Raw genomic sequence first — 27,363 nt, forward strand, 5'->3', positions numbered from 1 at the left:
AGGGCCGTGCGCATGCGCGGAGGAGGCCCGTGCGCATGCGCGGAGGAGGCCCGGAGGGGCTGAGGCACCCCAATCGCGAAAGCTCTGGGAACTCGGGGGCTCAGCGGGCGAGACCCGGGGGTCCAAGGAGAAGGAATGTGGGGCGGAAATGGTCGCTCTGGGGCGAGACAAGGCTGAGAGTTGCAGAACAGAGAGAGACTCCTTACTGGCAGACCGGAGACATCGGTTTTGGTCTCGCTGGATGACCTGAGGCAAGTTGCTTTCCTGTTTTCCCCACCGAGAAAGTTGCTGTCCGGAGTCCCACCCTCTCTGGCTGGGTGTCTCGATGGACTGAGATCTCTGTTAACATACGCGTATCCCAGCCGGCGAGCACCGGGATTTGTGACCCCAAATTGGCCAGTAGTTTTGGCTGCGGCGCCCCCCTGGGATGGTGATGCCTGCGGCGGAGGCCTGGTCGGGGCTGGAAGGGCCGGGGAGGCCCCAGCGACAAGGCCGATGAAGGAAGTGGCACACCTGTGTGCGCGTTTTTATTTAAGGTGTGGACCCAATTTCTAGGTTAAATACCTATTCAGAGAGTTTAAGCTCCAGCAAGCTTAAACTTAAAATCATTGCCCTTAATGTAGCTCATTGCCTAAAGTGGGTGCACCATAAAAATAAACAAGGACCTACTGTATAGCACAGGGAACTATATTCAATATCTTGTAATAACCTATAATGGAAAGCTATTCGAAAAAGAATATCTGTATTCAGATATATATTATATATATAATTGAATCACTGTGCTGTACATCTGAAACTAACATGACATTGAAAATCAACTCTACTTCAATTAAAAAAAATTTTTTTTAATTAAAAAAGTAAAGTGGGTGGGCTTCCCTGATGGCGCAATGGTTGAGAGTCCGCCTGTCGATGCAGGGGACACGGGTTCGTGCCCTGGTCCGGGAAGATCCCACATGCCGCAGAGCGGCTGGGCCCGTGAGCCATGGCCGCTGAGCCTGCCCGTCCGGAGCCTGTGCTCCGCAACGGAAGAGGCCACAACAGTGAGAGGGGCGCGTACCGCAAAAAAAAAAAAAAAAAAAGTAAAGTGGGTGCACCATAAATACTGAATTTGGAAAGGATCCATCTTTATAGGATGGCCATTTCTTCAGGCCCAGCCATGAGGAACTTGCCTAATATTGGTAGGAGTGACTTTGTGATTTCCAGTACTTGCTTGTTTGACAGTTTCTGCTCTTTTCTTTCTCTCTTACAGATAGTAACTGTCCCTATTGAAGTCCCCAGCAGGGCGGCAGCCAGAACTGAGGCGCCAGCAGGCATGTAAAGTTGGTCATGCATCTCTGCTGCTTGATACATTTCGAGCCCAGTAACAGAAGAGCCTTCCTGAGATTGCCGTCACCATACTTGCCTGTCACCTTCGCAAGGTTGGCCAGTGTGTGAGTGTTTGGTCATATGCTGTCATGGAGGTCAAGGGGGAGGGAAAGGAAAGGGAGGCAGATGCTGAGACCCCAGAGAGAGCTAGTTCCTGAGGAGCACTGCCCTCCCCCTCAGTTACAGTGAGCCAAATGTCTAGCCCTAGAGTCGGGAGGTGTTCCTGCTCTTGGTGTTAGGAATCAGTCAGTGCGTCCTGCCCCCTGACAAAGAGTCCATCTTGTTACTGGCAGCCAGTTTGTAGGGAACCCAGATCATATTCTCTGGAGGGCTGACCTCAGGGCAGTGCCACCCTCCGTCCTTAGTCAGCCAAGTCTGGGTACTTCCCTGGTGGTCCAGTGGTTAGGACTTCACGCTTTCACTGCCAAGGGCCTGGCTTCAACCCCTGGTCAGGGAACTAAGATCCTGCAAGCTGTGCAGCGTGCCAAAAAAAAAAAGTCAACCAAGTTTGTGAGGTACGACTGCCAGTCATCTGCATACTTATCCACATTCTTGTTGTGACAGACATCCGTGGTGTCCACTTCCCCCATGATGAGGTGTGGGCCTGTCCAGCCCTCTTCCTAGGGTGGACTCATGGGAGGAAGGGCTTCGAGCTAGCCACCCTGGCTAGGCAGCTGCCACATGTACAATGTTGGTGCTAACTGAGGAAGGGTAGGCACAGTGTTGCATTTTGAGTTTCTACCGTCGTAGGAACCGAATCTGGTATTAGGCCCAACCTGCGTCTGAGACCTAAGCAAAGCCTGAGCACTTAAGCTAAGACCGTGCACCGACGTGTCACTCTAAATCAGCCTCACCCCTTTGAGATGCTGCCCCAGATCTCAGTAACTTCATCGTCAGAAACAGATCCCCACCACTTACACTGGTGCTGCCTCCTGGGTACTGATGGTCCAGCTCTCGGACTCCTGCAGGGACCCCTTCTTTCCATCCGGTGACATGGATAGTAAGAGGCAGGCATTTGGCTAAAGAAGACTGTTTATTCAGAATATGTTTACAGCTGCTTGAAGATTTTTAAAGTCAGTTCTTTTTTTTTTTTTTTGCGGTACGCGGGCCTCTCACTGTTGTGGCCTCTCCCGCTGCGGAGCACAGGCTCCTGACGCGCAGGCTCAGCGGCCATGGCTCACGGGCCCAGCCGCTCCGCGGCATGTGGGATCTTCCCGGACCGGGGCACGAACCCGCGTCCCCCGCATCGGCAGGCGGACTCTCAACCACTGCGCCACCAGGGAAGCCCTCAAGTCAGTTCTTAACAGAGGCATAATTGAATGATGAAACCAGTTTTATTCTTTAATTTTTTTTTTTTTTTCAGGGCTGATGCTCCGGAAACCTCAGGGACTCACAGAAACCTGCACCCCGGTGATGGCACACAGGGACTGTTTTCTTGTTCTTAGTCTAAGTGGTTGCCAAGAAGGAAGGCAGAGGTAGAACAGTCGGATCTAGGGCTCTCCCCAGAGCTTCTAATCTCAGACCTTATTAAACTCCTTTCTGAGCCCAAGGACAGAGTTCACTTGAACAAATGATTTTGAGTCATGAATGAAAACCCTTGCTCTTTCCATAATGAGAAAGAATTAAGAGGGGGACAGGTAAGCAAGCACTTCTGTTTGGGAAAGAAGGCGTTGGTTTGGGTTACGTTGTTAATGGTAATAAGACAGAGCGTACCTCAAGAGGACGTGGACCTTCAGAAATGTGTAGGAAGAATCCTCACTCTAGTTCTCTTTGTTCTACTAGAAGAAGCTTCTAGTCACTTCTGGGTCCATTGCCTTTCCTGACAGCTTATTTTCTAAGTGGGCTATGGGATTTGGGTCTGGATTTGCTTGGGTGGGAAGAGAATTTCAGGCAGAATCCCCCAAGAAATGTGTATTTCATCAATTTGGGTTGCTTACCTTACTGGCCCTTTCTGTCTCCAGTGCGTGTTTTGGCCTAATTATTGTCAGGACCCCTGAATCAATGTGCTGTGTCTTTTCTTTTTTCTTTTCGGCTGCACTGGGTCTTAGTTGCAGCCTGCAGGATCTAGTTCCCTGACCAGGGATCGAAGCCAGGCCCCCTGCATTGGGAGCACAGAGTCTTACCCACCAGACCACCAGGGAAGTCCCCCAATGTGCTATGTCTTCGTGTTAGCCTGGTGGCTTACCCTGCATTCCTTACCTTTTTTCACCACCTTGCCCAGAAATAGTCTTAAATGGAGCCTGTGGGATTCAGTGGCCAGAATGGGGACAAAGCCTGTGCTTTGGGAGTCCAGGGAGGTTTTTGTCACTGTTCTAAGATAGATGAACTGTTCTTCCAGAGAACATCCATCTTTGGACACTAGAGAGGACTGAATCGGAGAGGGAAAGGAAGGATGCGATGAGTCCTGAGCACACAGACTTCTCCAGGGAGCTGTTCAGCACGATGAATTACCAGATATTTTTGAGAATGTATCTCGAGCCTAGTGCTGTGCAAATGGTCTAAGAAATATAAAACAAGTATACGAGAAGGTCCCTGCACTCAAAGCGGCAGTCTGACTGGGGAGATGGGTCTTTTGCAGAGGTCCTTGTGCCGCATACAGAGGGGCTATAGGACTTAGAGACGTGAGGGACCATTGTAGCCCCAGTTGGTAAGGTCGGCCTCCCCGAGGAGGTGGAACTGATCTTGAAGGGACCAGAAAACACTGAGAAGGTGGAGGTGAGGGCGGATTCTGGAGGAAAATCACATGACCCAGGGGTTGGAGGTGAGAGGAACTGCAGCACATATGTTCATTGGATCAAATTGGGAGACAACAGTGCTTAGGCATCGTGAGGCCAGTTATGGAGGAGTTAGCTCAGCTGTGGTGTGTTTAGTGTCCATTCTTGTGTCCCAGGCAAAAAGAAATCAAAAAAGTCAAAGCTGTGTTTAAGGAGTGTTAGTTGGCAAAAATATGTGGAAGGGATTAGAGTAACAGGACAATCTGAGATTCTCGGTCCTTGACGTAAGCAATGATTCCTTTAATTATTATTTTTTCTTTTATTTATTTTAGAGAAAATAATTCTGCAGATGGTTCAAAATCCAAAAGTACAGAGGATGTACATATAGTGAAAAAACTACCTTCCACCCTTGTCCCCCAGCTACCCAATTTTCCTGATGGAGGCAAAGTTACTACTTCCTTGGATATAATTCTGGAAATAGTCTCTGTAAAGACACGCAAATATATTTATGTGTTTTTTAGAAATTCAAATGGCAAAATAGTGTATATACCCTGCCCTTTGTGTTTCACTTAATATATCATGAAGATTGTTGCAAATTGTCCATAAAGTACTTTCTTACTCTTTTTTATGGCTGTATAGGATCTCATTGAGTGGATATGCTTTAATTTGTTTAAAATTAGTCCATTAGTGACAACTAGATTTATCATGGCGATCATTTTGAAATGTATAGAAATATCAAATCACTGTGTTGTGCACCAGGAACTAACAATGTGTTGTAGGTCAATTATACTTCAAAAACAAACAAATAGGGACTTCTCTGGTGGCACAGTGGTTAAGAATCCGCCTGCCAATGCAGGGGACACGGGTTCAATCCCTGGCCCGGGAAGATCCCACATGCCGCGGAGCAACTAAGCCCGTGCACCACAACTACTGAGCCTGTGCTCTAGAGCCAGCGAGCCACAACTACTGAAGCCTGCGTGCCTAGAGACCGTGCTCTGCAACGAGGAGCCACCACAGTGAGAAGCCCGCACACTGCAACGAAGAGCAGCCCTCGCTCGCCACAACTAGAGAAACACCATGCGCAGCAACAAAGACCAACGCAGCCAAAAATAAAAAAATCAAAAACAAACAAAGGAACTCATAGAAAAAGAAATCAGATTTGTGGCTACTAGAGGTGGGGGTGGAATTGGATGAAGGTGGTCAGAAGGTACAAACTTCCAGTTATAAGAAAATAAGTACTAGGAATGTAATGTACAACATGATAAAGATAACACTGCTGTATATTATAAATGAAAGTTATTAAGAGTAAATCCTAAGAGTTCTCATCGCAAGGAAAAAAAGTGTTTTTTTAGGAGATGATGGATGTTTTATAGGAGATGATGGATGTTCACTAAACCTATTGTAGTCATCATTTCATGATGTATATAAGTCAGATCGTTATGCTGTACACCTTAAACTCATACAGTGCTGTATGTCAGTTATATCTCAGTAAAACTGGGGGGAAAATATAAAGTATAATAAAATAAAATTAAAAGTCCATTAGTGGACAGTCAGGGTTTTTCTAGCTTTTTGTTTTTATAAACAGTACTACCATGAATGACACTGTCAGCATGTCATTTGTACATGGATGACTATATGTGTTAGATAAATTCCTAGAATGAAATTGCAGGCCCCAAATGTGCACAGCATATGTGATTTCGTCAGATATTGTCAAGCCAGAGAGGTGATACCAATTCACTCTCCAGTGTCTTATAACTCTTGGTCGTCTAGCCAGCACAGTGTTAACACACTTCTTGATCTTGGATAATAGGATAAGTGAAAAACATTATCTCAGAGTAGTTTTATTTGACATTTCTCTTGTTATGAGTAAGGTTGAGCATTTCTTCACGTTTAAGAACTATTTGTGCTTCCTTTTATGTAAATCATATCCATGCCAGTTTTTCTACTGGGTTGTTTCTTTTCCTTACTGATTTGTAGGATCTTTTTTTTTTTTTTTAACATATTAGGAAAATTAGCCCTGTATTGGTGATATGAGTTGCAAAAAGTTGGTCAGATGGTTTTTTAAGCTCCAGTAGGGGGAAGGTTTGGCTGAGCAGAAAGGCCAAAAGTGAGGAAAGTGCTACACTCAACTTTACTTACTCAGAGCCTCGAGACCTTGAACGGAGCAAGGAAATCTGTATAATGTTATATTAACATTGGGCTTCCCTGGTGGTGCAGTGGTTAAGAATCCGCCTGCCAATGCAGGGGACACGGGTTCGATCCCTGGTCCTGGAAGACCCCACAGGCCGCGGAGCAACTAAGCCCATGCGCCACAACTACTGAGCCTGCACTGTAGAGCCGCGAGCCACAACTACTGAGCCCACGTGCCACAACTGCTGAAACCTGCACACCTACAGCCCGTGCTCCGCAACAAGAGAAGCCACCGCAACGAGAAGCCCGCACACCACAACGAAGAGTAGACCCCGCTCGCCACGAGTAGAGAAAGCCCGCACACAGCAGTGAAGACCCAACACAGCCAAAAATAAATAAATTAAATATATTTAAAAATTTTTTTTTTAAAGATTATATTAACATTAAGCTTTTCGTGGTTTTTCTTAAGACTGATTAAACAGGAGTTTTCCCTTACAGTATTCCTTGTAGTTGACTTCTCAGGAGTTCATCCATTTTGTGTGTGTGTGTTATTGGAAAAAGGTGTGACGTTTAAGCTGTCATCTTTGAGGGACTACTACGTGCCCAGGAGACTGACTTTGGTTTGTCTTGCAGGTTGAAGGTGTGTCTGCTGGGTACCCTCCACCATGTGACAAGGACAACAGTGCTCTTCTGGCTTTCAGGGGAATTCCTGTACGTATCACCCACACCTCAGTGCTTCCTGTCAGCAGAAGCTTGTGTTACTTGCTGCTATATGGTGCCAGGCACCGGGACACAGGAGGGCACAGACCCTGCCCTCCAGTAGCTCACACTTTGGATGGGGGTGTGGGGAAGGCACAGGCATGCAAGACAACCTCTATCTGATAAGATACTTGTTATAATGAGGCAGAACATAGAATGCAGCGGGAATACCGCAAGCACACCTCTGTCTCAGTTGAGTTGAGTGGATTTTTGTCTGTTTGCTCTCCAAGGAGAGCATATATTCATACCTGTCCTCACGTCACTCAACTGCTCCGTCATAGTTGGCATTTTCCGGGTGCTTCTCTTTAAGATTGGTTTTAACCAACCCATGTGGGAAGACTAGATTCTTCTGGCCTCCAGTTTCGAGGACACTCAGTACAGCGGGTGGGACTTGTTTGTGTGGGTGGGGGGACGTGGACTCTGCCCTCGCACTAAGGGTCAGCTGCCCCTACAGATCTCAGAGTTGAAGAACCACGGCATCCTCCGGGCCCTGACGGCAGAAGCGAATAATGGCTGGGAGCCGGCTGGTAAGTCCCCCTCGGAGCCTGGGTGGGACTCAAGGCGGAGCTCCCTGTGGGTCTGCTTTTCCTCATTTGAATTTCTCTCACTACTTTTCCTGTAGAATTTTATATATATATATATATATATATGTACATTTATTTATTTATTTTTGGCTGCGTTGGGTCATCATTGCTGCGCGTGGGCTTTCTCTAGTAGCAGTGAGCGGGGTCCACTCTTCGTTGCGGTACGCGGGCTTCTCATTGCGGTGGCTTCTCTTGTTGCAGAGCACGGGCTCTAGGCGCGCGGGCTTCAGTAGTGGCATGCGGGCTCAGTAGTTGTGGCTCGCGGGCTCTAGAGTGCAGCCTCAGTAGTTGTGGCACACAGGCTCAGCTGCTCCGCGGCATGTGGGATCTTTCCGGACCAGGACTCGAACTCGTGTCCCCTGCATTGGCGGGCAGATTCTTAACCACTGTGCCACCAGGGACGCCCCTCCTGTAGCACTTCATAGAGTTATCATCCTTCAAGGGAAGTTAGAGACCTGAGTTCTAATTTGGCCCCACAAGCCCTGCTGGTAGCTTACTGTGCGCCTTTGGGCAAATCATATAATCTCTGTGTCTACAGTGGAAATATTAGTACCTCCTTTGTCCTCAAAGGGATGTTGTGATAATGAAATGAGACAGAGTGGGTGAAAAGCCTTTGAAAAGTTATCCTGTTTTATCTGCTTGACATGGCTCTTCCCATACTATATTTAAAGCTCATTCCACTTGCTAATTTATTACACAGAAAAGCACACTCACCAATTCAGAAGAACCAGTTCTGGAGCCAGATATCTCTGGCTTAAGTCCTGCCTCTTTCACCCATCAGCCCTATGACCTTGAGCAAGTAACTTAATCTTTCTGACTCTCACTTTCCTCATCTATAAAACAGGGATTATATCAGAACCTGTATGATAGGAGTTGTGTAAGGATTAAATGAGGTAGTGTAAAGTGCTTAGCACACAGAATGTAAATCATAGTGAACGCTCATTGGTGTGCGTTGTTGTCTTTAAATTCTGTAAACTGAAAATGTAATCTCTAAGAATATGGGGTCTGTTAAAAATATTCCAATGTAGAAAAACTATATGGAGGTCTGTAAAGTATCTTTTAATTGAATTTTGTCTTTACCATGTGGTGACAAACCTAACATTTATTAGAGATGTTGCCTTAAATGCTAAAGTATTTTCTATTTCAGTGCAACTGGCATTTATGTGCCAGATATTCCTTTTTTTTTTTGTGGTGCACGGGCCTCTCACTGTTGTGGCCTCTCCCATTGCGGAGCGCAGGCTCAGCAGTCACGGCTCACGGGCCCAGCCGCTCTGCGGCATGTGGGATCTTCCCGGACCGGGGCACGAACCCGTGTCCCCTGCATCGGCAGGCGGACTCTCAACCACTGCACCACCAGGGAAGCCCCAGATATTCTTAATCATACTAAAGAACTACAATTTTTTCCCCAGATTGCTCTCAGCAAATTTAAACTAATAGGCCGACTAGATCAGCTGTGCCGTTTATATGCGAATAAGTAGAAGAGGGCCTAAATAAAGGAGGCAGTTGACAAAAGGAAAAACGATAAAGAGCCGTACTGACGGGACCTGGGTTTGTTGTCCTGGAGATTCGTGCTGTGGCTCCTCGTTCTTCTGTCAGTTTAGGGGAAAAATAGTATTTATGTCAGGATCATCTTCAGAGGTGGGAGTCCTAAAGGAACCAGGAAAGGAGAGAGATGCTCTTACACGGGTTGGATGTTTGTCTCCAGTTTGGGCACCAGATTGCGTTGCTGCTTGAGACCTCGGACTTTCTCTTGACTACCTTGCTGTCACAGTAAGCTCCCACACCCTTGCCTGTGAGGTTTGTGCTCCTGGCTCACAACCTTTGATCAACCCGTTTGCAGGTGAAGGTGTGGGGGGTGAAAGATGGATCGAGTTGCTCATAATGATCTGAAGTCATGAAGTCAGTGAAGCTGGATGTGGATGAGGGGTGAAGGGTGGGGAGCTTCTCAGCGTCGTGATGAGATCCATGGCTGCTGCTCCGCTCTTCTTGTTTAGCCACTTTGTCCCTCTTTTTCATCTCCCAAGGGTTCAGCATGCTGGAAGTAAGTTTTGTTTTCTTCACTGTCCCAGGTTGAGTGTTCTGTATTCTGTTGAAGTTACCTAGTTCGGAAGCCCTGGTGCAGTCTGCTACCCCGGGCTGGGGCTGGCAAGATTGAATGTCCTAGAAGTCCAGGATTCAGGACCCCGGACCCATCTCCTCTGCTCCCACCGTCCACATCCCTGCTAGACCCGAGCCCACAACTGCGTCAGTGATACTAGCTGATGTTTATTGAGCGAGTGGCCTTTGGGCTACGCACTCCCCTAGAATCTGAAGAGTTACGTCCTCCTCACAATAGTTGGAAGAGTGATTACCAATGGTTAAGTGACCTGCCCGAAGAAGCGCAGCTCGTGAGGGACAGAGATGGAAAGTTGACAAGCAGTTTGGCTCTGCGCTGTGCTTTGCCAGCTGAGCCCTCCGGCTCCCCAGCAGCCTCCTTGTCCTCGTTATCCTTTAGTGTTTTGATTTTGAGGTACCTTTTTCTTTAATTTGCAAGTATACTTACAAAACAGTTCACTGTCACGTGAACGTCCTCAGCCCGGATTGCGAGGCAGAGGGGAGCTGTCCTAACCTGCTTTCACCACCCAGGCTAGAAGGCTCACGAGTTTGGGTGTCAAACAGAGGTCTCTCCATCCTGCCCACTGTCGGCCAGTGTCCTCCGTAGCAAATGGGAAAAGCCAGTGATGGGCCATGCTGCCAGCAGTTTGGCCCAGAGAGTGGCAGCTGTGGTGTGGAGAAGAGGGCTGTGTGGTGGTTATAGAGCGCCTGTCCTGCTGCTTTTTTCTTCTGTTTCCCTCGCTTTTGTTGTGCTTTCATTCATTCATCACACATTCATTGTGGGGACTTCCCTGGCAGTCTAGTGATTAGGACTCTGCACTTCCACTGCAGGGGGCACGGGTTTGATCCCTGGTTGGGGAGCTAAGATCCTGCATGCTGCGAGGTACAGCCAGAAACAAAACAAACAAACAAACAAACAACAAAAACATTCATTGTGCACCTGTCATGTGTCAGGCGCTCAGAACCCTACCTTCCTGTGGCGCCCAGTGCAGTGGGCAAGACAGTTTGCAACATGGTGGTAAGCATGGGGTGTCGGGGTCTCTCATGGAGCAGCTCCTAACGCAGATTACAGAGGCTAAAGAAGGCGCCAGGTGAGGGTGATGCCGGAATTGGCTGAAGGATGAGATGGAACTGCGCTAGAAGGGGCTGGAACTGAAGGTGGGAGAGCGGGGTGTGCAGAGGCACCCAAGGGGGCTATTGAGAGACTTCAGGTACTTCTGGATGCCCCAGGACAGAGCCAGAGAGGTAAGGAGTCTCCCGATTGTGAAGAGTTGGGGTTTCATCTTGAGAATTATGGAGACGCCCTGGAGGGTTCTGAGCAGCAGGCTGCCGTCAGATCTGCCTTTTTGAAAGCTCACTCTGGCATGTCAGAGGGTAGCAACAAGGCCCAAGGCAGGCAGGGAAGGCCAGGGGCTACGACAGCAATCCGGACACACCTCGATCTCAGACGGTCTCCTTTTCTCACTATTGCAGTTATGAATACAGAGGTGCTCCGAGCCCAAGAAGAATGGGAAGCTGTGGACAGTATCCAGCCAGAGACAGGTAACTGCCTCCTCACAGCCCGCTGCTGCTAAGCACACGAGCCACCCGTGTGGCTAATGTTCTGTGCCTCTGGGATTAGGATACAGAATTCCTGGGTCTTCTCATTTCCAATACGTGACATAGGATAAAATCTCTTTTCCCAATTCAGAGGTGATGCCATCGACCTCTGGAGGGAATGGGGATGAATGCCTTGGGGAGAGGGCTGCCAGCCGTGAGAGAAGACAGGGAGGACCTTCATCAGGGTCAACGTCTGCAGGGTGATGAGGTCAGGCAGAGGATGGAGGCAGGCAGCCAGGACCCCTGTGTCAGGTCGAGCAGGCTGTTCACTATACAAGCAAGTCCCTGGAACTGGGGGCTGAAGCCATCTGCTGGAAGCCTCTGTCTCTCGTGCCTTTCAGGAGGTTTGGATGGAGCTGCGGGAGGGGAGAACTGGGACCCAAATCTAGCCTGAACCCCACTTGAGCTCCTGAAGAGATGTTAGAGTGGACTGTATCAGCCATCACCTGTATTGCGGACTGATGAGTCAGTACCCTGTGGCAAAGGCTGGATAGGGGATCATTCGTATCCAGGGCGTGAGAAGGGGCAAAGTAGAAGATAGGAAAGGCCCCTAAACAAACCTGTAGCATGCTCCTGCGTGGGTACCTCCTCCAGGCAGTGACTTGCCCCCGCTCACAGATGAGTGGACATTAGGGGCCCCTGCAGATCTATCTCCACTCACTTCAGCCTCTGCACAGCCGGGTCCGAAAGGGAGTCAGCCCAGCAGATAACGCCACCCCCTTGACAGAGGAGGCTTGGTTGTAACTGTAGGTGTCTGACGTTTACAGCTGAAAGTCAGCGCTGGGCTTAGAGGTGGCAACCAGCGGCCCTCAGTAAATGTCTGCTGATAGAATGACTACTGTTACAAGTGCCAGAGTGTCTTCCCTTTTGCCACAGGGAGCCGGGCCAGCTCAGACCAGCCTGGGCAGCTAATCTCTTTCATTGAGGCCCTCCAGCATTTCCAGACCGTGGACCTCTCTTCCTTCAAGGTATGACAGTAGGGAGGTTTGGGGGTCTCAAGCAAAGCACTTTCTTCCCAGGAGCCAGGTTTCTTCCCCACCAGGATAGGGCACTGGGCAAGCAAGATGGAACTTTCCAGGCGAGGGCTCTGTCTCGACTAAGAAATCTCGGGGCGCAGGATCACAAGTGGCCAAGGACCCACATGTCATGTGGGCCCCGGCGGCCTTTCAGGGACTGTGCCCCCAGAACTCTAGTGGCCCTGTCTTATAGGGGCCCGTGGAGCTGCTCCCTGCTTTCTCCTCCTAGGGATGGGGAGGTCTGCAATCAGATGCTAGGGAGTTCCATGGGGAAGCAGGGCAGCCTGTCCAGAGAGCTGAGTAATTCACTGCCACCGCAGGAAAATCTTCCATCCCCTAGAGGAACAAGAAGTTATTTGGGAATTTAAAAAATATGTGGGGTTGGAAAAAGAAAGAATATGAAGGAGAGTAAAAGCTGACAAGCTTTCTGGGGAATCTTGGTGACCAGTAGTAAGTTTAGAGAACTGTGATCTCAGATCTTCAACCTAAAGCCTGGCTCAAGGAGCGAGGCTAAAAAGATAGGAATCAGATTGGCTTGTAGGACCCAGAGATCCAGAGGCTGCCGAAATCAGAGTATCCTAAGCCCTGCGGCAATGGCTGTGAACAAGGAGAGGTCGGCAGGAGCTGGTTTAGGCACTGCTGCTGTGGTGTGGACAGAAGGCGCCAGCTCCCCGCAGGGGTATCCTGCTCCAAAAAAGTGCCCACTGACTGTCTTTTTGTTTGTTGGTTTGGCCGTGCCACATGGCATGCGGGATCTTAGTTCCCCGACCAGGGATTGAACGAGCGCCCCTTGCATTGCAAGCGTGCAATCTTAACCACTGGACTGCCAGAGAAGTCCCCCCCCCACTGACTGTCTTATCTTGGAAGCTGAGAGAGCTGTTAGACTTTATATTTATGTCCTTTACAGAGAGAGACAGAGACAGACATACAAAGGGTAGAAGCAGCCCTGCTGGGAAACTTGGCCTGGCATCTGTGAGATGCCAGCCCCCATAGCCAGCCACCTCTAGCTTCCTTGGTAGTCAGTGACATAGCTATTTCTGGAAAAGCCCAGAGGACCAAATGTAGACAACCGGATGATAATGCCTGTGCTCGGGGACATCTCTCTCTACTTACAAAGAGCCTACGAGCTGGAAGAGCCTGTCTCCAGAGATTCGCAGATGCTTCACAGCTTCTGCCCCATTTCCCTGGCCCAGAGGCCAGCCAGTTAGTGGGGGAGCCACTCCTTTCTGCAAGACCGGTCCTGTACTGAGCCTGATGGTAAGTTCATTAAAGCAAATGATCACAGCACTCTGCCTATTGCCTGCACCTTCCTCCCCAGAAAAGAATCCAGCCAACGATCCGAAGGACCGGGCTTGCTGCCCTCCGGCACTGCCTCTTCGGGCCTCCCAAGCTCCACCAGGGCCTCCGTGAAGAAAGGGACTTGGTCCTGACCATCGCTCAGTGTGAGTGCACGGGGGCTGCCCCAAGGCAGGCGCCGCGTGAGTGGTCAGGCAGAGAGCACAGTTTGCCTACCCGGTTGCTGAGACTAAGCCAGGGCTCCTGCATTTACCATGCTGGGGGGAGAGCAGAGTGTCTGGAGCACCGGCCAGCTCTGTCTGGGCTGTACCGTTCTCTGGGAAGCACTCAGTCCTCCTGTGAGGGCCAATCCAACAGAGCATGGGTGTGTTTTGGGGCAGGTGGCCTGGATAGCCAAGACCCAATGCATGGCCGAGTCCTCCAGACCATCTATAAGAAGCTGACCGGCTCCAAGTTTGACTGTGCCCTCCACGGAGACCACTGGGAAGATCTGGGCTTTCAGGGTAAGAGAGAGGAATGGTTCGTCTTCTCCCTGACTCCTTATTCCAGGACTAGCGTGAGAACCCAGGCAGTCCTCTTCCTGTCATGTCAGCACCATGAGACAGGATATCTGGGGCAGAGCATTTCAGGAAGAGGGTACAGCAAATGCAAAGGCCCTGAGGTGAAATGTGTGTACCTCTTTCTGAGAAATAGCAAGGAGTGTGGCTGAAGTGAACAAGGAGAATAGTTCGCTCGGGGCCTTGCAGGCCAGTGTGAAATATTTACTCTAAGTGAGATAGCAAGCATGGGAGTGATAGGATTTAGAATCCAGTGTTTTCTTTTTATTCTTTTCTTTTACTGTCGATGACAATTTTTTTTTATATTATTTCATTTTTTTGAGTGAAACAAAATGATTTCACCTGTTTTGGGACTGTACTATTTTTTCAAAATCCTATCAAATTACATTTGTATAGAATAGGAAAATATCTTAATTTAAAAAGGAAACTTTATATACTCATAATTAATTGGTGCTCTGTTGGTACTGACAATGTGTTTAAGTCCCTTTACCTTCCTTCATCTATAATATAATTGTCCTAAATATTCCCTCTGTGTACATTGAGAATGACATCAGTGTTATGATTTTTGTTTCAACCATTAATTAAAATAACTCAAGAGGAGAAGCAAGGTCTGTTGTATGTACCCATATATTTACTCTCTCCATTGTTCTTTCTTCTGATATTCTAAGATTCCTTCTTTTATCACTTCCTTTCTGTTTCAGGAACTTCCTTTAGCCATTTTCTAAAGTAGGTCTGCTGGCAATAGATTCTTTAGCTTTCCTTCATCTGAGAATGTCTTGATTTCCCCTTCACTCCTGAAGGATAATTTCTCTGAATGTAGAATTCCAGGTTGACAGGTCTTTTCTTTCAGCGCTTGAAAATAAATGTGCTACTTCCTTTTGGCCTCCATGGTTTCTGATGAGAAATCTGCTGTCACTTGAATTATTCCTCCTTGTTAGATAAGAAGTTGTTTCTCTCTCTGCTTTCAAGATCTCTTTTGTTTGTTTTTTTTCTTTTGTTTGCAGGAGTTTGACTCTGATATGTCTTAGTGTGGATTTCTTTGGGCTTATCTTATTAAGGGTTTGCTCAGCTTCTTGAATCTGTAGGTTTATGTCTTTGGCAAATTTGGTAAAATTTCAGCCGTTATTACTTTGAGTACTTTTTTCAGCCCTGCTCTTTCTCCTCCCTTGTACAACTCTGATGACACAGATGCTAGATCTTCTGTTACTGTTCCACAGGTCCCAGAGGCTCTGTTCATTTTAGGGGGATCTCTGTATAGCTCAGAGGTCTTCAAGGCTCTGTTTATTTTGTTTTGTTTTTTCTCTATTGATCAGATTGGGCAGTTTATATTGTTCCATCTTCAAGTTCACTGGTTCTTTCCTCTTTGGTCTCTATTCTGCTGTTGAGCCCATCCAGTGAGTTTTTAATTTTAGGTATTATATTTTTCTGAAGTTTCTGTTTGGTTCTTTACATCTGATATTTCTTTACTGAGACTTTCTGTTTTTTCATTTTTTTCACATGTTTGTAATTGCTTATCAAAGGCATTTTTATGATAGCTGCTATAGTAGTTTCCCATTGTTGCTGCAGAAAATTACCACAAATTTAGTGGCTTCAATCAACACAGATTTATTATCTTCTAGTTCTGTAGTTCAGAAGTCTGACACAGTCTCACTGGGGCAAGATCAAGGTGGCAGCAGGGCTGCATTCCTTTTTGGAGGCTCTGGGAGGAAATCTATTTCTGTGCCTTTTCCACCTTCTAGAGTCCACCCACGTGCCTCATCCTTCAGAGCCAGGAACGCAGCATCTCTCTGAGCTGATTCTGTCCTCACATCTCTCTTTCTGACTCTGTGCTTCTACCTCCCTCTCTCACTTTTAAGGATTCTTCTGACTACATTGGGCCCAGCCAGATAATCCAGGATAATCTCCCTGTCCTGATTAGCAACCTCCGTTCTAACTGCAACCTTGATTCCCCCTTGCTGTGCAACAGAACGTACTTGTAGGTTCTGGGGATTAGGACGTGGCTATCTCTGGAGGTGCCAGTTATTCTGCCTAGGACAGCTGCTATAAATTCCTTCCTTATCAGGTAATTCCAACATATGTGTGATCTCAGTGTTGCTATCTGTTGATTGTCTTTTCTCATTCAAATTGAGGTTTTCCTAGTTCTTGGTGTAATGAGTGATTTTTTATTGTGTCCTAGATATTGTGGGTATTATGTAATGACAGTGTTGATCATCTTTAAATCTTCTATTTTAGCAGGCCTCCTCTGACACTGGGCAGTGGGGGAAGGGTGATGTCACCTCATTACTGCCAGGTGGGGATAGAAATCCAGGTATCCCACCTGACCTCCACTAATACCACTGGCTGGGTGGGGCAGGGGTGCCTCATTGCTGTTCCCATGTAGCCTCCACTGATGTCACGAAGGGTGTGGTGGGCTCCTTAGCACTAGAGAAGGATAAAAGTCCCAGCTCCCTGCTTCTTTGACTGCCTTGTTACAGTCAGGCAGGGGAAGTCTAGGCTGTCCACTTGGGCAGTGATCAAGGTAACCAAGTCATTGAATCTCACAGAGCAGGGATTTCATTAAGCACCCTGAATTTCCTCTTGGTTTTTGTTTTAGGAACAAATCCAGCCACAGACTTGAGAGGAGCAGGCTTCCTTGCCCTCCTGCATCTCCTGTACCTGGTGATGGACTCAAAGACCTTGCTGATGGCCCAGGAGATCTTCCGCCTGTCTCGTCACCATATCCAGGTGGGGCTTTGGTGGGAAGCCAGCAGAGAGGGCTGTAGGGGCTAGGACCTGGGCACGGGGCTCTCCTGAGTAACCGTGACAGCTTCGCAGGTAGATCTCCAATTGCTGAGGGCCCTCGGGACAGCTGAGGCAAACTGGGCATGGGCATCCCTGTCACCCTGACCTGGCTGGAATCTGAGCTCCAGCACTCATTAGTGTGTGTCTCAAGCAAGTGCCTCAACTCTTCAGGGCCTTGGTTTCCTCATCCATAAAGAGGAAATCTTGGAAACGTCAGCTGGATAGTTGGGAAAATTAAATGAGGTAATGTACAAAAGCGCTAGACACAACTGTGGTACCAGCGTCTCAGCTCACTGCCCTCCCAGTATTGGCAGGTTCTCCTGACCCTGGAGGAGGGGGGTCAGCCTTTATTTGCCCAGAGAAGAAGGTTTGCCTCGAAGTGTCAGGTAACACATGGACTTGCTGGAAGGCCAGAAGTGGCTCCCGTAGCCCTCAGGTTCTGTCCAGGCCTGCTCTCCAGGGTTGGTTTGATGGTTTTCCCCTGTAGTAAAAGGTGGTGGTCCCCCCATTTAGAAAACATACTTGACCTGTTTCCTGCCACTCATCTATCCCAGATTCATGGGGCCTGGAATTCACTCATGTACTAAACAGGTATTTATTTAGGATTCCCTGTGCTAGTTATTGTTCTTGGTGTTTGGGCAACATCAGTGAGCAAAACAGACAAAGATCCTTCTAGCAGAGAGGACAAGACAGTAAGCCTAATACATAAATAAATTATAGAGTATGTTAAAGGTGGTAAGTGCTACGTAGGCAAGGTTAGGAGAATGTGGGAGGATTACAGTTTTATGGGGTATTAGGGTAGCTCTCACGAGAGGGTGAGACTTAAACCAAGCCTTGAAGGAGGTGAGGATGTTAGCCAAGCTTGTATTTGGAGGAAGAGCATTCCGCACAGAGCGGGCAGCTAGAGCAAACGTCCCACAGGAGGTGTATGTCTGGCATGTGCAGGAATGGCAGGGAGGCCAGCTGGAGCAGAAGGGGCAGGGAGGGCAGTAGGAAGGAGGTGATGGGGTAACGGGGACCAGACGGTGTCGGGCCCGGTAGGCTATGATGAGGATGTTTGCTTTTACTCTGAGTCAAATGAGGGTTTTGAGCAGCCTGGAGTGACACGATCCAACTTACATTCTTAAATGGATCCTGCCAGCCGTTGGGTTGAGAGTAGTCTCTGGTGAGGGCTTTTGTAATCAAGTTAGAGATGATGGTGATCTGGACCAGGGTATTTTCAGAGGAGGCGTTGTGAAGTGATCCGATTCTGGACATAGAATCTTGAGCGTATGGGCTGTAGAGAATAGAGCCAGCATATTTTTCGAATGGATTGGGTACAGGTGTAAGAAAAAGAGGCATCAATGGTGATTTTTAGCCTGAGCAGCTGGAAAGACAGAGTGGCCACCAACTGAAATGGAAAAGAAAGAGCAAGGGTGGGGGTGGTTCCATCTGCCATATAAATTTTAGACTGAGGTTATGCGTTTGTTTGTTTCATAAATTTACTTATTTATTTATTTATTTTTGGCTGCGTTAGGTCTTCGTTGCTGCACGCAGGCTTTCGCTAGTAGCAGCGAGTGAGGGCTACTCTTCCTTGTGGTGCGCGGGCTTCTCACTGCAGTGGCTTCACTTGTTGCGGAACACGGGCTCTAGGCGCACAGGCTTCAGTAGTTGTGACACGTAGGCTCAGCAGTTGTGGCGCACGGGCTCTAGAGCACAGGCTCAGTAGCTGTGGTGCATGGGCTTAGTTGCTCCGCAGCATGTGGGATCTTCCTGGACCAGGGCTTGAACCTGTGTCCCCTGCATTGGCAGGCGGATTCTTAACCACCGTGCCACCAGGGAAGCCCCAGGTTATGCGTTTTTGACAACTACGGAAGTGATGTACCTCATGTCAGGAGCGCACCCATGTCAACGTGTCTTATTACTGGTGAAGTTAACCTTGGGCACATGGTTAAGGGGATATCAGCCAGGTTTCTACGCTGTAAAGTTACTATTTTTCCCTTTGTAATTAATCACTGTCTTGGAGGAAGATACTTTGAAGCTATGCAAATATCCTGGTTTTCCTCAAACTTGGTTCTAATAGTGATTTTGTTTCCCTCATTCCTCCTACATTTATTAATTTTTAAATTTATTAATTGGAATTCTTCTGTAAGAAAGAATTGTCTTTGCTATTTATTGATTCAGGTACTTTTTATATCCACATGGACTCAGATTTTTATTTTATTCTATGGGATATAACCCAACACTTTTATTATTTATTTTGTTGCTAAAATTGTTCCCATGTCGACCATTTTTTTTTGTTTTACATCTTTATTGGAGTATAATTGCTTTACAATGGTGTTTTAGTTTCTGCTTTATAACAGAGTGAATCAGTTATACATATACATATGTTCCCATATCTCTTCCCTCTTGCGTCTCCCTCCCTCTCACCCTCCCTATCCCACCCCTCTAGGTCCCATGTCGACCATTTTAAGAGCTCTTTCAAAAACAAAAAAAGCTCTTTCAGGTGGTACCTGTGCCCTTTCACCATGCCCTGTCCTTTTTTGAGCACTTTTCTACTTTCTGGACCCTAAAGATGCTCTAGGCTCTTGTATTTTCCCTGCATGATTCCCAGCCCTGAGATCAACCACTTCTCCAAAGAGCTCTTGTTCTTTAGTTGGAGAATGATATTTGGAAACCAAGATCTGAGTGCTGGGTGTTCTCACTGGTATTAGGATCTCACTGCTTCTAGGCCCTCTCAGTGTCCAGAGCTTGGAAAATATGTATGTGTCACTGATTCCCTCCTGACTCTGAAAGGAGTGGCCTCCAGTGGTGAGCAGACCTGCCCAGGGGCCAGCAGCACTTCACAGAGAACAGGAAGGGGGGTGTGATGCTGCTTGAGGGAGAGGAGCTGAGAATGAGTGGCTGAAGGTCAGACTTGCAGCATTTTCTTCAGATCATTTTGTCTTCAAGCTGGAGTCAGGCCGGCCTGCACTGCAAAAACAGACTGTTCCAGTAACTGTGTTGTTGGTCATATTAGTTAATTCTCAGAACCTCAGCTTCTTCCTTTGTAACATGAGAAAATAATCCCAACTCCGTAGACTTATTCTGAGTTGGAGAAAAACCGTGTAAAGTGCTAAGCACATTAGTCATTCAAGGAGTGTTAGTTATCAAAGTAACTTTTGATTTCTGTGAGCAAAAATACATTTTATATACATCTTATAGATAATACACGCATACGTAAATATATGTGGTGTTTTCAAAATCATATCTGCGCTCGCGCCTGCACACACAGACACAACACATACATCCACACATATACACACAGCCATTGTAAGGTAAGATAGATCCATTTTGAATCTAAAACTTCTTGACTACAAAACAAATAGTCACACAGTTCCTGCCACCTGGGCAGTTTTTCATTTCGTTCACTGCATATCTCTGTTACCTTTTGAGGAAAAGTACCCATTAAACCTGACGGTTTCACATACGCCCATCTCTTCCAGGAGACACTGGAGGAGGCAAGAGGGGACCTCGTGAGGATCTGGTCTTGAGGTATATCAGGACCCATGAGTTGAGACTGTGGGCGTATTCTGTGCTCTTCACGATGCGGGGAGGTAATGTCTGGGTCAGGTTTGAGAACCGGACCAGTTAGCCTGTGAAACAGTGCAGTCTCTTGTAGCGACGCTGCTTTGTTATAGGAGGCCCAGAGGTTGAGGCATATCTTAGCAGTCACTGGGCCAGCCCCTTGTTGTAGAGACAGTGAAGACCCAGAGAGGGGAAATGGCTTGCCCAAGGTCCCCCAGCTAATGAGTATTTCCTAGAAATCATCTCTGACCTCAGTGCCTCCCTTTCTTGTGGGTTTTGAAGGCTCTCTTGTAAGATCTTCCTGCAGAAATATGGAAGCCAGGGTAGAGGGTTAGTGCCAATTCAGCATCCCTCATTCGTTTTCAAGGACAGGCTTGACTGAGGTGAGGGGGTAGGTCATTGGATATCTGAGGGAGGAATGTCCCAGGCAGAGGGAAGAGCAAGACGAGAGAGGAAGCCCTGGGTACTTGATCTGGGTCCAGACCAGCCTGGCCACTTTGACCAATCTGTTTCTCATCCCTTCACCTGCTGGCCTCTGTGGAATTTATTGTGGATTTATACTTACTCCACAACATGCATGTCAGACAATAAGAAGGAATAGCAGCTTAAAATAATAAAATAAGAGGGCTGGTGTAGGTGTCAGGAAGCTAGATCCTAGTTCCATCTGCAGTATCATTACTTAGCTATGATTTGAGGCAAGTCACCTAGCCTCTCTGGGCCTCCCTTTGCTGTTTTATGAAATAAGAGATTTGGCCTAAAAGATTCTAAGGTCCCTTCCGGCTTTATGATTCCTTGAACTCTTAAGTAACTCCAAAGTTTAAAGGAAAACTTCACCTCAAGCCCTTATGGATCTTGAAAATACAGTTTTCCAGGAGGCACGTAGGAGACCAGAGTAACAGCTGGGGGACTCAGACCTGCCAGAAGCCAGTCCTGTCTCTTTTCTAAGGAGAGAGCTGAGGTCTCAGGTACCTGTGGTACATCCTACTAAAGGGGAATTGGCCAGAAAGTACAGATGCTGGGGGAACCCAGGACTCCATGAAAGTGCATGGCCCACGCTGTCCTGAGGAGGAGGAGTGCTAACAGTTCAGATGCCGAGACGCAGGCCGCATCTGGCTGATTGCTGGCAGGAAGGGAAGCCCCTCGCAACAGTAGTTACAAACAGACAACAATTTGTATAGCTTTCCTTGCAATTTCCGTCTGTTATTTCATCCCATCAACATGACAAGCCTGCATAAAGGTAGGGCAGAGATGATCCTTGTAAATCTTCATTTCCTGGCGAAGGAACATGAAGATACTACAGACCAATATCGCTGATGAATATAGATGAAAAGATCCTCAACAAAACACTAGCAAACAGAATCCAACAACACATTAGAAGGATCCTACACCATGATCAAGTGGGATTTATCCCAGGGATGCAAGGATTCTTCAATATATGTAAATCAATCAGTGTGATACACCGTATTAACAAATTGAAGGAGAAAAACCATGTGATCATCTCAGTAGATGCAGAAAAAGCTTTTGACAAAATTCAACACCCCTCTATGATAAAAGCTCTCCAGAAAGTGGGCATACAGGGAACCTACCTCAACATAATAAAGGGCATATACAACAAACCCACAGCAAACATCATTCTCAATGGTGAAAACCTGAAAGCATTTCCTCTAAGATCAGGAACAAGACAAGGATGTCCACTCTCGCCACTATTATTCAACATAGTTTTGGAAGTCCTAGCCACGGCAATCAGAGAAGAAAAAGAAATAAAAGGAATACAAATTGGAAAAGAAGAAGTAAAAGTGTCACTGTTTGCAGATGACATGATACTATACATAGAGAATCCTAAAGATGCCCCAGAAAACTACTAGAGCTAATCAATGAATTTGGTAAAGTTGCAGGATGCAAAATTAATGCACAGAAATCTCTTGCATTCCTATACACTAATGATGAGAAATCTGAAAGAGAAATTAAGGAGACACTCCCATTTACCATTGTAACAAAAAGAATAAAATACCTAGGAATAAACCTACCTAGGGAGACAAAAAGACCTGTATGCAGAAAACTGTAAGACACTGATGAAAGAAATTAAATATGATAGAAACAGATGGAGAGATATACCATGTTCTTGGATTGGAAGAATCACTATTGTGAAAATGACTATGCTACCCAAAGCAATGTACAGATTCAATGCAATCCCTATCAAATTACCAATGGCATTTTTTACAGAACTAGAACAAAAAAATCTTAAAATTTGTATGGAGACACAAAAGACCCCGAATAGCCAAAGCAGTCTTGAGAGAAATAAACAGAGCTGGAGGAATCAGACTCCCTGACTTCAGACTATACTACAAAGCTACAATAATCAAGACAATATGGAATGGGCACAAAAACAGAAATATAGATCAGTGGAACAGGATAGAAAGCCCAGAGATGAACGCACGCACCTATGGTCAAGTAATCTATGACAAAGGAGGCAAGGATGTACAATAGAGAATAGACAGTCTCTTCAATAAGTGGTGCTGGGAAAACTGGACAGCTACATGTAAAAGAATGAAATTAGAACACTCCCTAACACCATACACAAAAAGAAACTCAAAATGGATTAGAGACCTAAATGTAAGACTGGACACTATAAAACTCTTAGAGGAAAACATAGGAAGAACACTCTCTGACATAAATCACAGCAAGATCTTTATCGATCCACCTCCTAGAGTAATGGAAATAAAAACAAAAGTAAACAAATGGGACCTAATGAAACTTAACAGCTTTTGCCAAGCAAAGGAAACTACAAACAAAATGAAAAGACAACCTTCAGAATGGGAGAAAATATTTGCAAACGAATCAATGGACAAAGGATTAATCTCCAAAATATATAAACAGCTCATGCAGCTCAATATTAAAAAAACAACCCAATCAAAAAATGGGCAGAAGACCTAAATAGCCATTTCTCCAAAGAAGACATACAGATGGCCAAGAGGCACACGAAGAGCTGCTCAGCATCACCAGTTATTAGAGAAATGCAAATCAAAACTACACTGAGGTATCACCTCACACCAGTTAGAATGGGCATCATGAGAAAATCTACAAGCAACGAATGCTGGAGAGGGTGTGGAGAAAAAGGAACCCTCTTGCCCTGTTGGTGGGAATGTAAATTGATACAGCCACTGTGGAGAACAGTATGGAGGTTCCTTAAAAATAGAGTTACCGTATGACCCAGCAATCCCACTCCTGGGCATATACAAAACTGGGCAGCTACTAAGTGGTGAAGCTGGGGCGAGGACCCCCATCACCTGACAGCTCGCCCAGCCGTGGGCTCCTTACAGCCAGCAGCCCGCCTCAGAGTCACCTGGGGGGATGAAGGAAAGGAGATATTTCTATCTGAATTCCAGTTTTCACTGCTTTTTAGTAAGTAGGCTTTTATAAAAATATTCCTGAGAATGAATGAACACTAAGTTCGGATCCTCTGTTAATTATGTTGCTACCATGTTCTTGTTCCCATATTTATTTTTAGACTGAAAGGAAGCAAGGGAAGGGATGATATTATACAAATATTATAATTAAATAGGCAATACCCGAAGGTAGAGATGCATTGCTGCTGACCTCAGCTACCCACTGAGGCGCAGATAATAATTATGAACGTTTGTTAGCACCTCCTCAGGCCAGTGCTGCACTTAGCATTTTGCACATGTGATCTAAATTACGCCTTAGAGCAGCTCTGTGAGGTAGGTTGTGGGATAATAGAAAATGTAGACTGTGGATAGTAAAAGCTACCCTGGTGGCGCAGTGGTTGAGAGTCCGCCTGCCGATGCAGGGGACGTGGGTTTGTGCCCCGGTCCGGGAAGATCCCACATGCCGCAGAGCGGCTGAGCCCGTGAGCCATGGCCGCTGAGCCTGCACGTCCGGAGCCTGTGCTCCGCAACGGGAGAGGCCACAACAGTGAGAGGCCCGCATACCGCAAAAAAAAGAATAAATAAATAAAATAAAATAAAAGCTACCCTGGAGAGTTTTTGTAAGGATTAGCGAATTGACTCCACTGAGCATGGCCCTTGTGTGGGGGTCCCCAGGACCACTGGGAGGACTCCCAGGATTTGGTGTATAGTTGTACTCTCAGCTGTGATTTACTGCAGCAAAAGCAAAATCAGCAAAGGGAAGAAGTGCATGGACAACATCCATAGGAAACCAGGTGCGGGCTTCCAGGAGTCCTCTCCCAGTAGAGTCACACGGGACGCACTTAATTCCTCCAGCATCGAATTGCGTAACACGTGGAATGTTGCCAACCAGGGGGCTCATCAGAGATTCAGTATCCGAGGTTTTTACTGGGGGCTGGTCACGCAGCACCATCTGTCTAGCACGTACCAAAATTCCAGAATCAGAGCGAAGGCAGGTGTTCAGCATAAACCGTATGGTTTGCACAGTTTGGGTACAATAGTCAGCCTGAGGGGATGGTGGGAACCCTCTCAAAATCCAAGTTCCCAGATGCCAGCCTTATAAGCAGGCCTTTCTAAGGACGGCAATCTCAGGCCTGCTGTGTTCATTTTGTTTTTTAACATCTTTATTGGAGTATAATTGCTTTACAATGGTGTGTTAGTTTCTGCTGTATAACAAGGTGAATCAGCTATACATATACATATATCCCCATATCTCCTCCCTCTTACGTCTCCCTCCCACTCTCCCTATCCCACCCCTCTGGTCACAAAGCACCGAGGTGATCTCCCTGTGCTATGCGGCTGCTTCCCACTAGCTATTTTACATGTGGTAGTGTACATACGTCCATGCCACTCTCTCACTTCGTCCCACCTTACCCTTCCGCCTCCCCGTGTCCTCAAGTCCATTCTCTATGTCAGCGTCTTTATTCCTGCCCTGCCCCTAGGTTCTTCAGATGTGTTCACTCTTTTCTGCACAGCACTTAAAATTTATTTCCTTTTTGGTCTTGAGAGACGGGAGAGCCGAGTCTCACAGAGTTCGGGTGGCCTTCCTAAGTATACACAGCTGGCAGGTGGCCAGGCCAAGACCTGGAATCCAGGTGTCATGGAAGGCCCTGAGAAAAATCCTTGTGGAGCCAGAAGACCTTCTACAGTTCAGTGCTGGCCACTGGAACTTTTTGCAGTGAAGGAAATGTTCTCTATCTGCACTGTCCAGTGTAGCAGCTCTTAAGCAAGAGTGGCTATAGAGCACAGGAAATACGGCTGGTATGACTAAGGAGTTGAATTTCTAATTTTACTTAATTTTCAATTAATTAAAATTTAAATAGCTACACCTGGCTAGTTGCTAGAGTACTGGACAGCACAGTTCTCCATCACAATGTAAGGGATTTTTCTTCTCAAGGAAGCAGATGGGATAAATAGACTTTGGCTCTTGTTCTAAGCTAAGGAACGCACTGGTCTATGTGTCCCTCTCAGCCGATGTCCTTGTGTGGGTTCAAGAGCGGAAACTAACATGCAGTATTTGCAGATCCCCTGGGGAAAGCCTCTTTTCATTTGCTTGGGTTTTTGTTGTTAAAGAATAGGAAGGAACTGGCCCCTCCAAAAAGAAAGCATTCAGGTGGATGCTATAGGGAATTTGGAGGCCCTTCCTGGTAAAGCAGCCCTGCTGGACCCAGTCTGCCCCGCTCGGGAGTGGGACCTGCACAGCCCATTCTCAGGCTTCTGTGTTACTAAGAGATGGGGTGCGCCCTAAGTCAATGCTGACTTTCTACCTACTTGTACCTTCTCTGTCTGCTTTTGGGTGAAGAGCTTATGAGCAAATAACCAGAAGCCCAGAGAAGGGGAGAAGAGATTTTAAGAACCTATAGAATTGGTTAGATAACTGAGCCTCACTCCTCTTGTGTCCATCCAACCCCAGGGGGTGATGTGGTCCACAGGCAGCACACGGGGCGGGCCTGGTGAAGGCCACGGAGAGCTGATGCGTCGGATGTTGAAGAGGCTGGAGAACTAGCACAGGGGTTTGTGCACCAGCTTCGGAGTGAATCGACCTCAGTAGGAGTCTTGGTTCCAACACCTTAGGAAAGTTACTTAAGGTCACTGACCCTCAGTTTCCTCCTCTGTAAAATGGGAAGATTATTGTGAAAATTAAATGTAAGCATCAGTATTACCAGCTGCTTGCCTCTGGCTGTGATTGTTATCTCCTGCGGGCCAGGTCGGGTTGTGGGTGACGGGAAGCACAGAAGGTGAGAGCCTAGATTGCCACTGACCCAGTACCCACTCCATTCCAGCAATTCCCCTTCTGTTTGATGTCCGTGAACATCACCCGCATCACCATCCAGGCCTTAAGGGAGGGATGTCTCTCCAGGTGAGTCCCCACGCTGGTCACCCTGCCCTCCCCGGCCAGCAGAGCCTGGTTCCCTCCCACCCCCCACCCCCCCGTGCCTCATCCTCCCAGCTCTCCCTCACCTGCTGGTTCTGGGGTACCTGGAGAGATCCCCGTGCACCAGCCTCGCAGCCCATCTCTCCTCCCCAACCCTGACCTCAGATGTGAAGGCTCCTTGGGGACAGGGCGGGAGGGCCCCAGGTGTCAGCCTCTGTCCACTGCTGAGCGGGTGACCTCCCTCGTCCTGCAGGGAGTGTAACCGGCAGCAGAAGGTGGTCCCGGTGGTGAACAGCTTCTACGCCGCCACTTTCCTCCGCCTCGCGCACGTCTGGAGGACGCAGCACAAGACCATCTCTGACTCGGGCTTTGTCCTCAGAGGTGTGCTCGCTCTTCTGGGGAGGCCTAGCTCCTGCACTCCTGGCGTCCCCGGGTTCAGGGACCCCAGGGTGGCTGCTGGACTGGTTTGGGGTGCCTTCCTTTCCCCCCACCCCCCATTCACGGCTTCTCAAGTTCCATCTTCCCCGGGCCTCCAATCCCACCCTCAAGAGCCTGCCACTCTCCTTCCTCTGCCGCCACTCTTCTCCCTTCCTGGCCCTGTACATCCGGTGACTATATTTTC

General features: G+C 47.4%; 1 protein-coding gene across 5 annotated transcripts in view; it reads left to right on the forward strand.

Annotated features, from left to right (window-relative positions):
* The first annotated feature begins 46 nt into the window (after positions 1 to 46).
* ELMOD3 (ELMO domain containing 3) overlaps positions 47 to 27,363 on the forward strand; it is a 28,484-nt gene continuing 1,167 nt past the window's right edge. Inside the window, exons 1-12 of one of the 5 annotated variants that reach the window (XM_082672628.1) lie at positions 47 to 255; positions 1,254 to 1,430; positions 2,729 to 3,002; positions 6,843 to 6,920; positions 7,423 to 7,495; positions 11,120 to 11,188; positions 12,122 to 12,213; positions 13,580 to 13,703; positions 13,938 to 14,060; positions 16,708 to 16,838; positions 26,650 to 26,726; positions 26,995 to 27,122. In XM_082672628.1, coding sequence (XP_082528754.1) covers positions 2,949 to 3,002; positions 6,843 to 6,920; positions 7,423 to 7,495; positions 11,120 to 11,188; positions 12,122 to 12,213; positions 13,580 to 13,703; positions 13,938 to 14,060; positions 16,708 to 16,838; positions 26,650 to 26,726; positions 26,995 to 27,122 — 949 coding nt within the window. In that variant the 5' untranslated portion in view covers positions 47 to 255; positions 1,254 to 1,430; positions 2,729 to 2,948. The remainder of the gene's footprint in view (positions 256 to 1,253; positions 1,431 to 2,728; positions 3,003 to 6,842; positions 6,921 to 7,422; positions 7,496 to 11,119; positions 11,189 to 12,121; positions 12,214 to 13,579; positions 13,704 to 13,937; positions 14,061 to 16,707; positions 16,839 to 26,649; positions 26,727 to 26,994; positions 27,123 to 27,363) is intronic. The other 4 variants (XM_082672630.1, XM_082672629.1, XM_082672631.1 and 1 more) reach the window with 4 other exon arrangements.

The sequence above is a fragment of the Grampus griseus genome (assembly GCF_964374135.1).
Source record: "Grampus griseus genome assembly, chromosome: 15".
In the NCBI taxonomy this organism is placed as follows: Eukaryota; Metazoa; Chordata; class Mammalia; order Artiodactyla; family Delphinidae; genus Grampus; species Grampus griseus.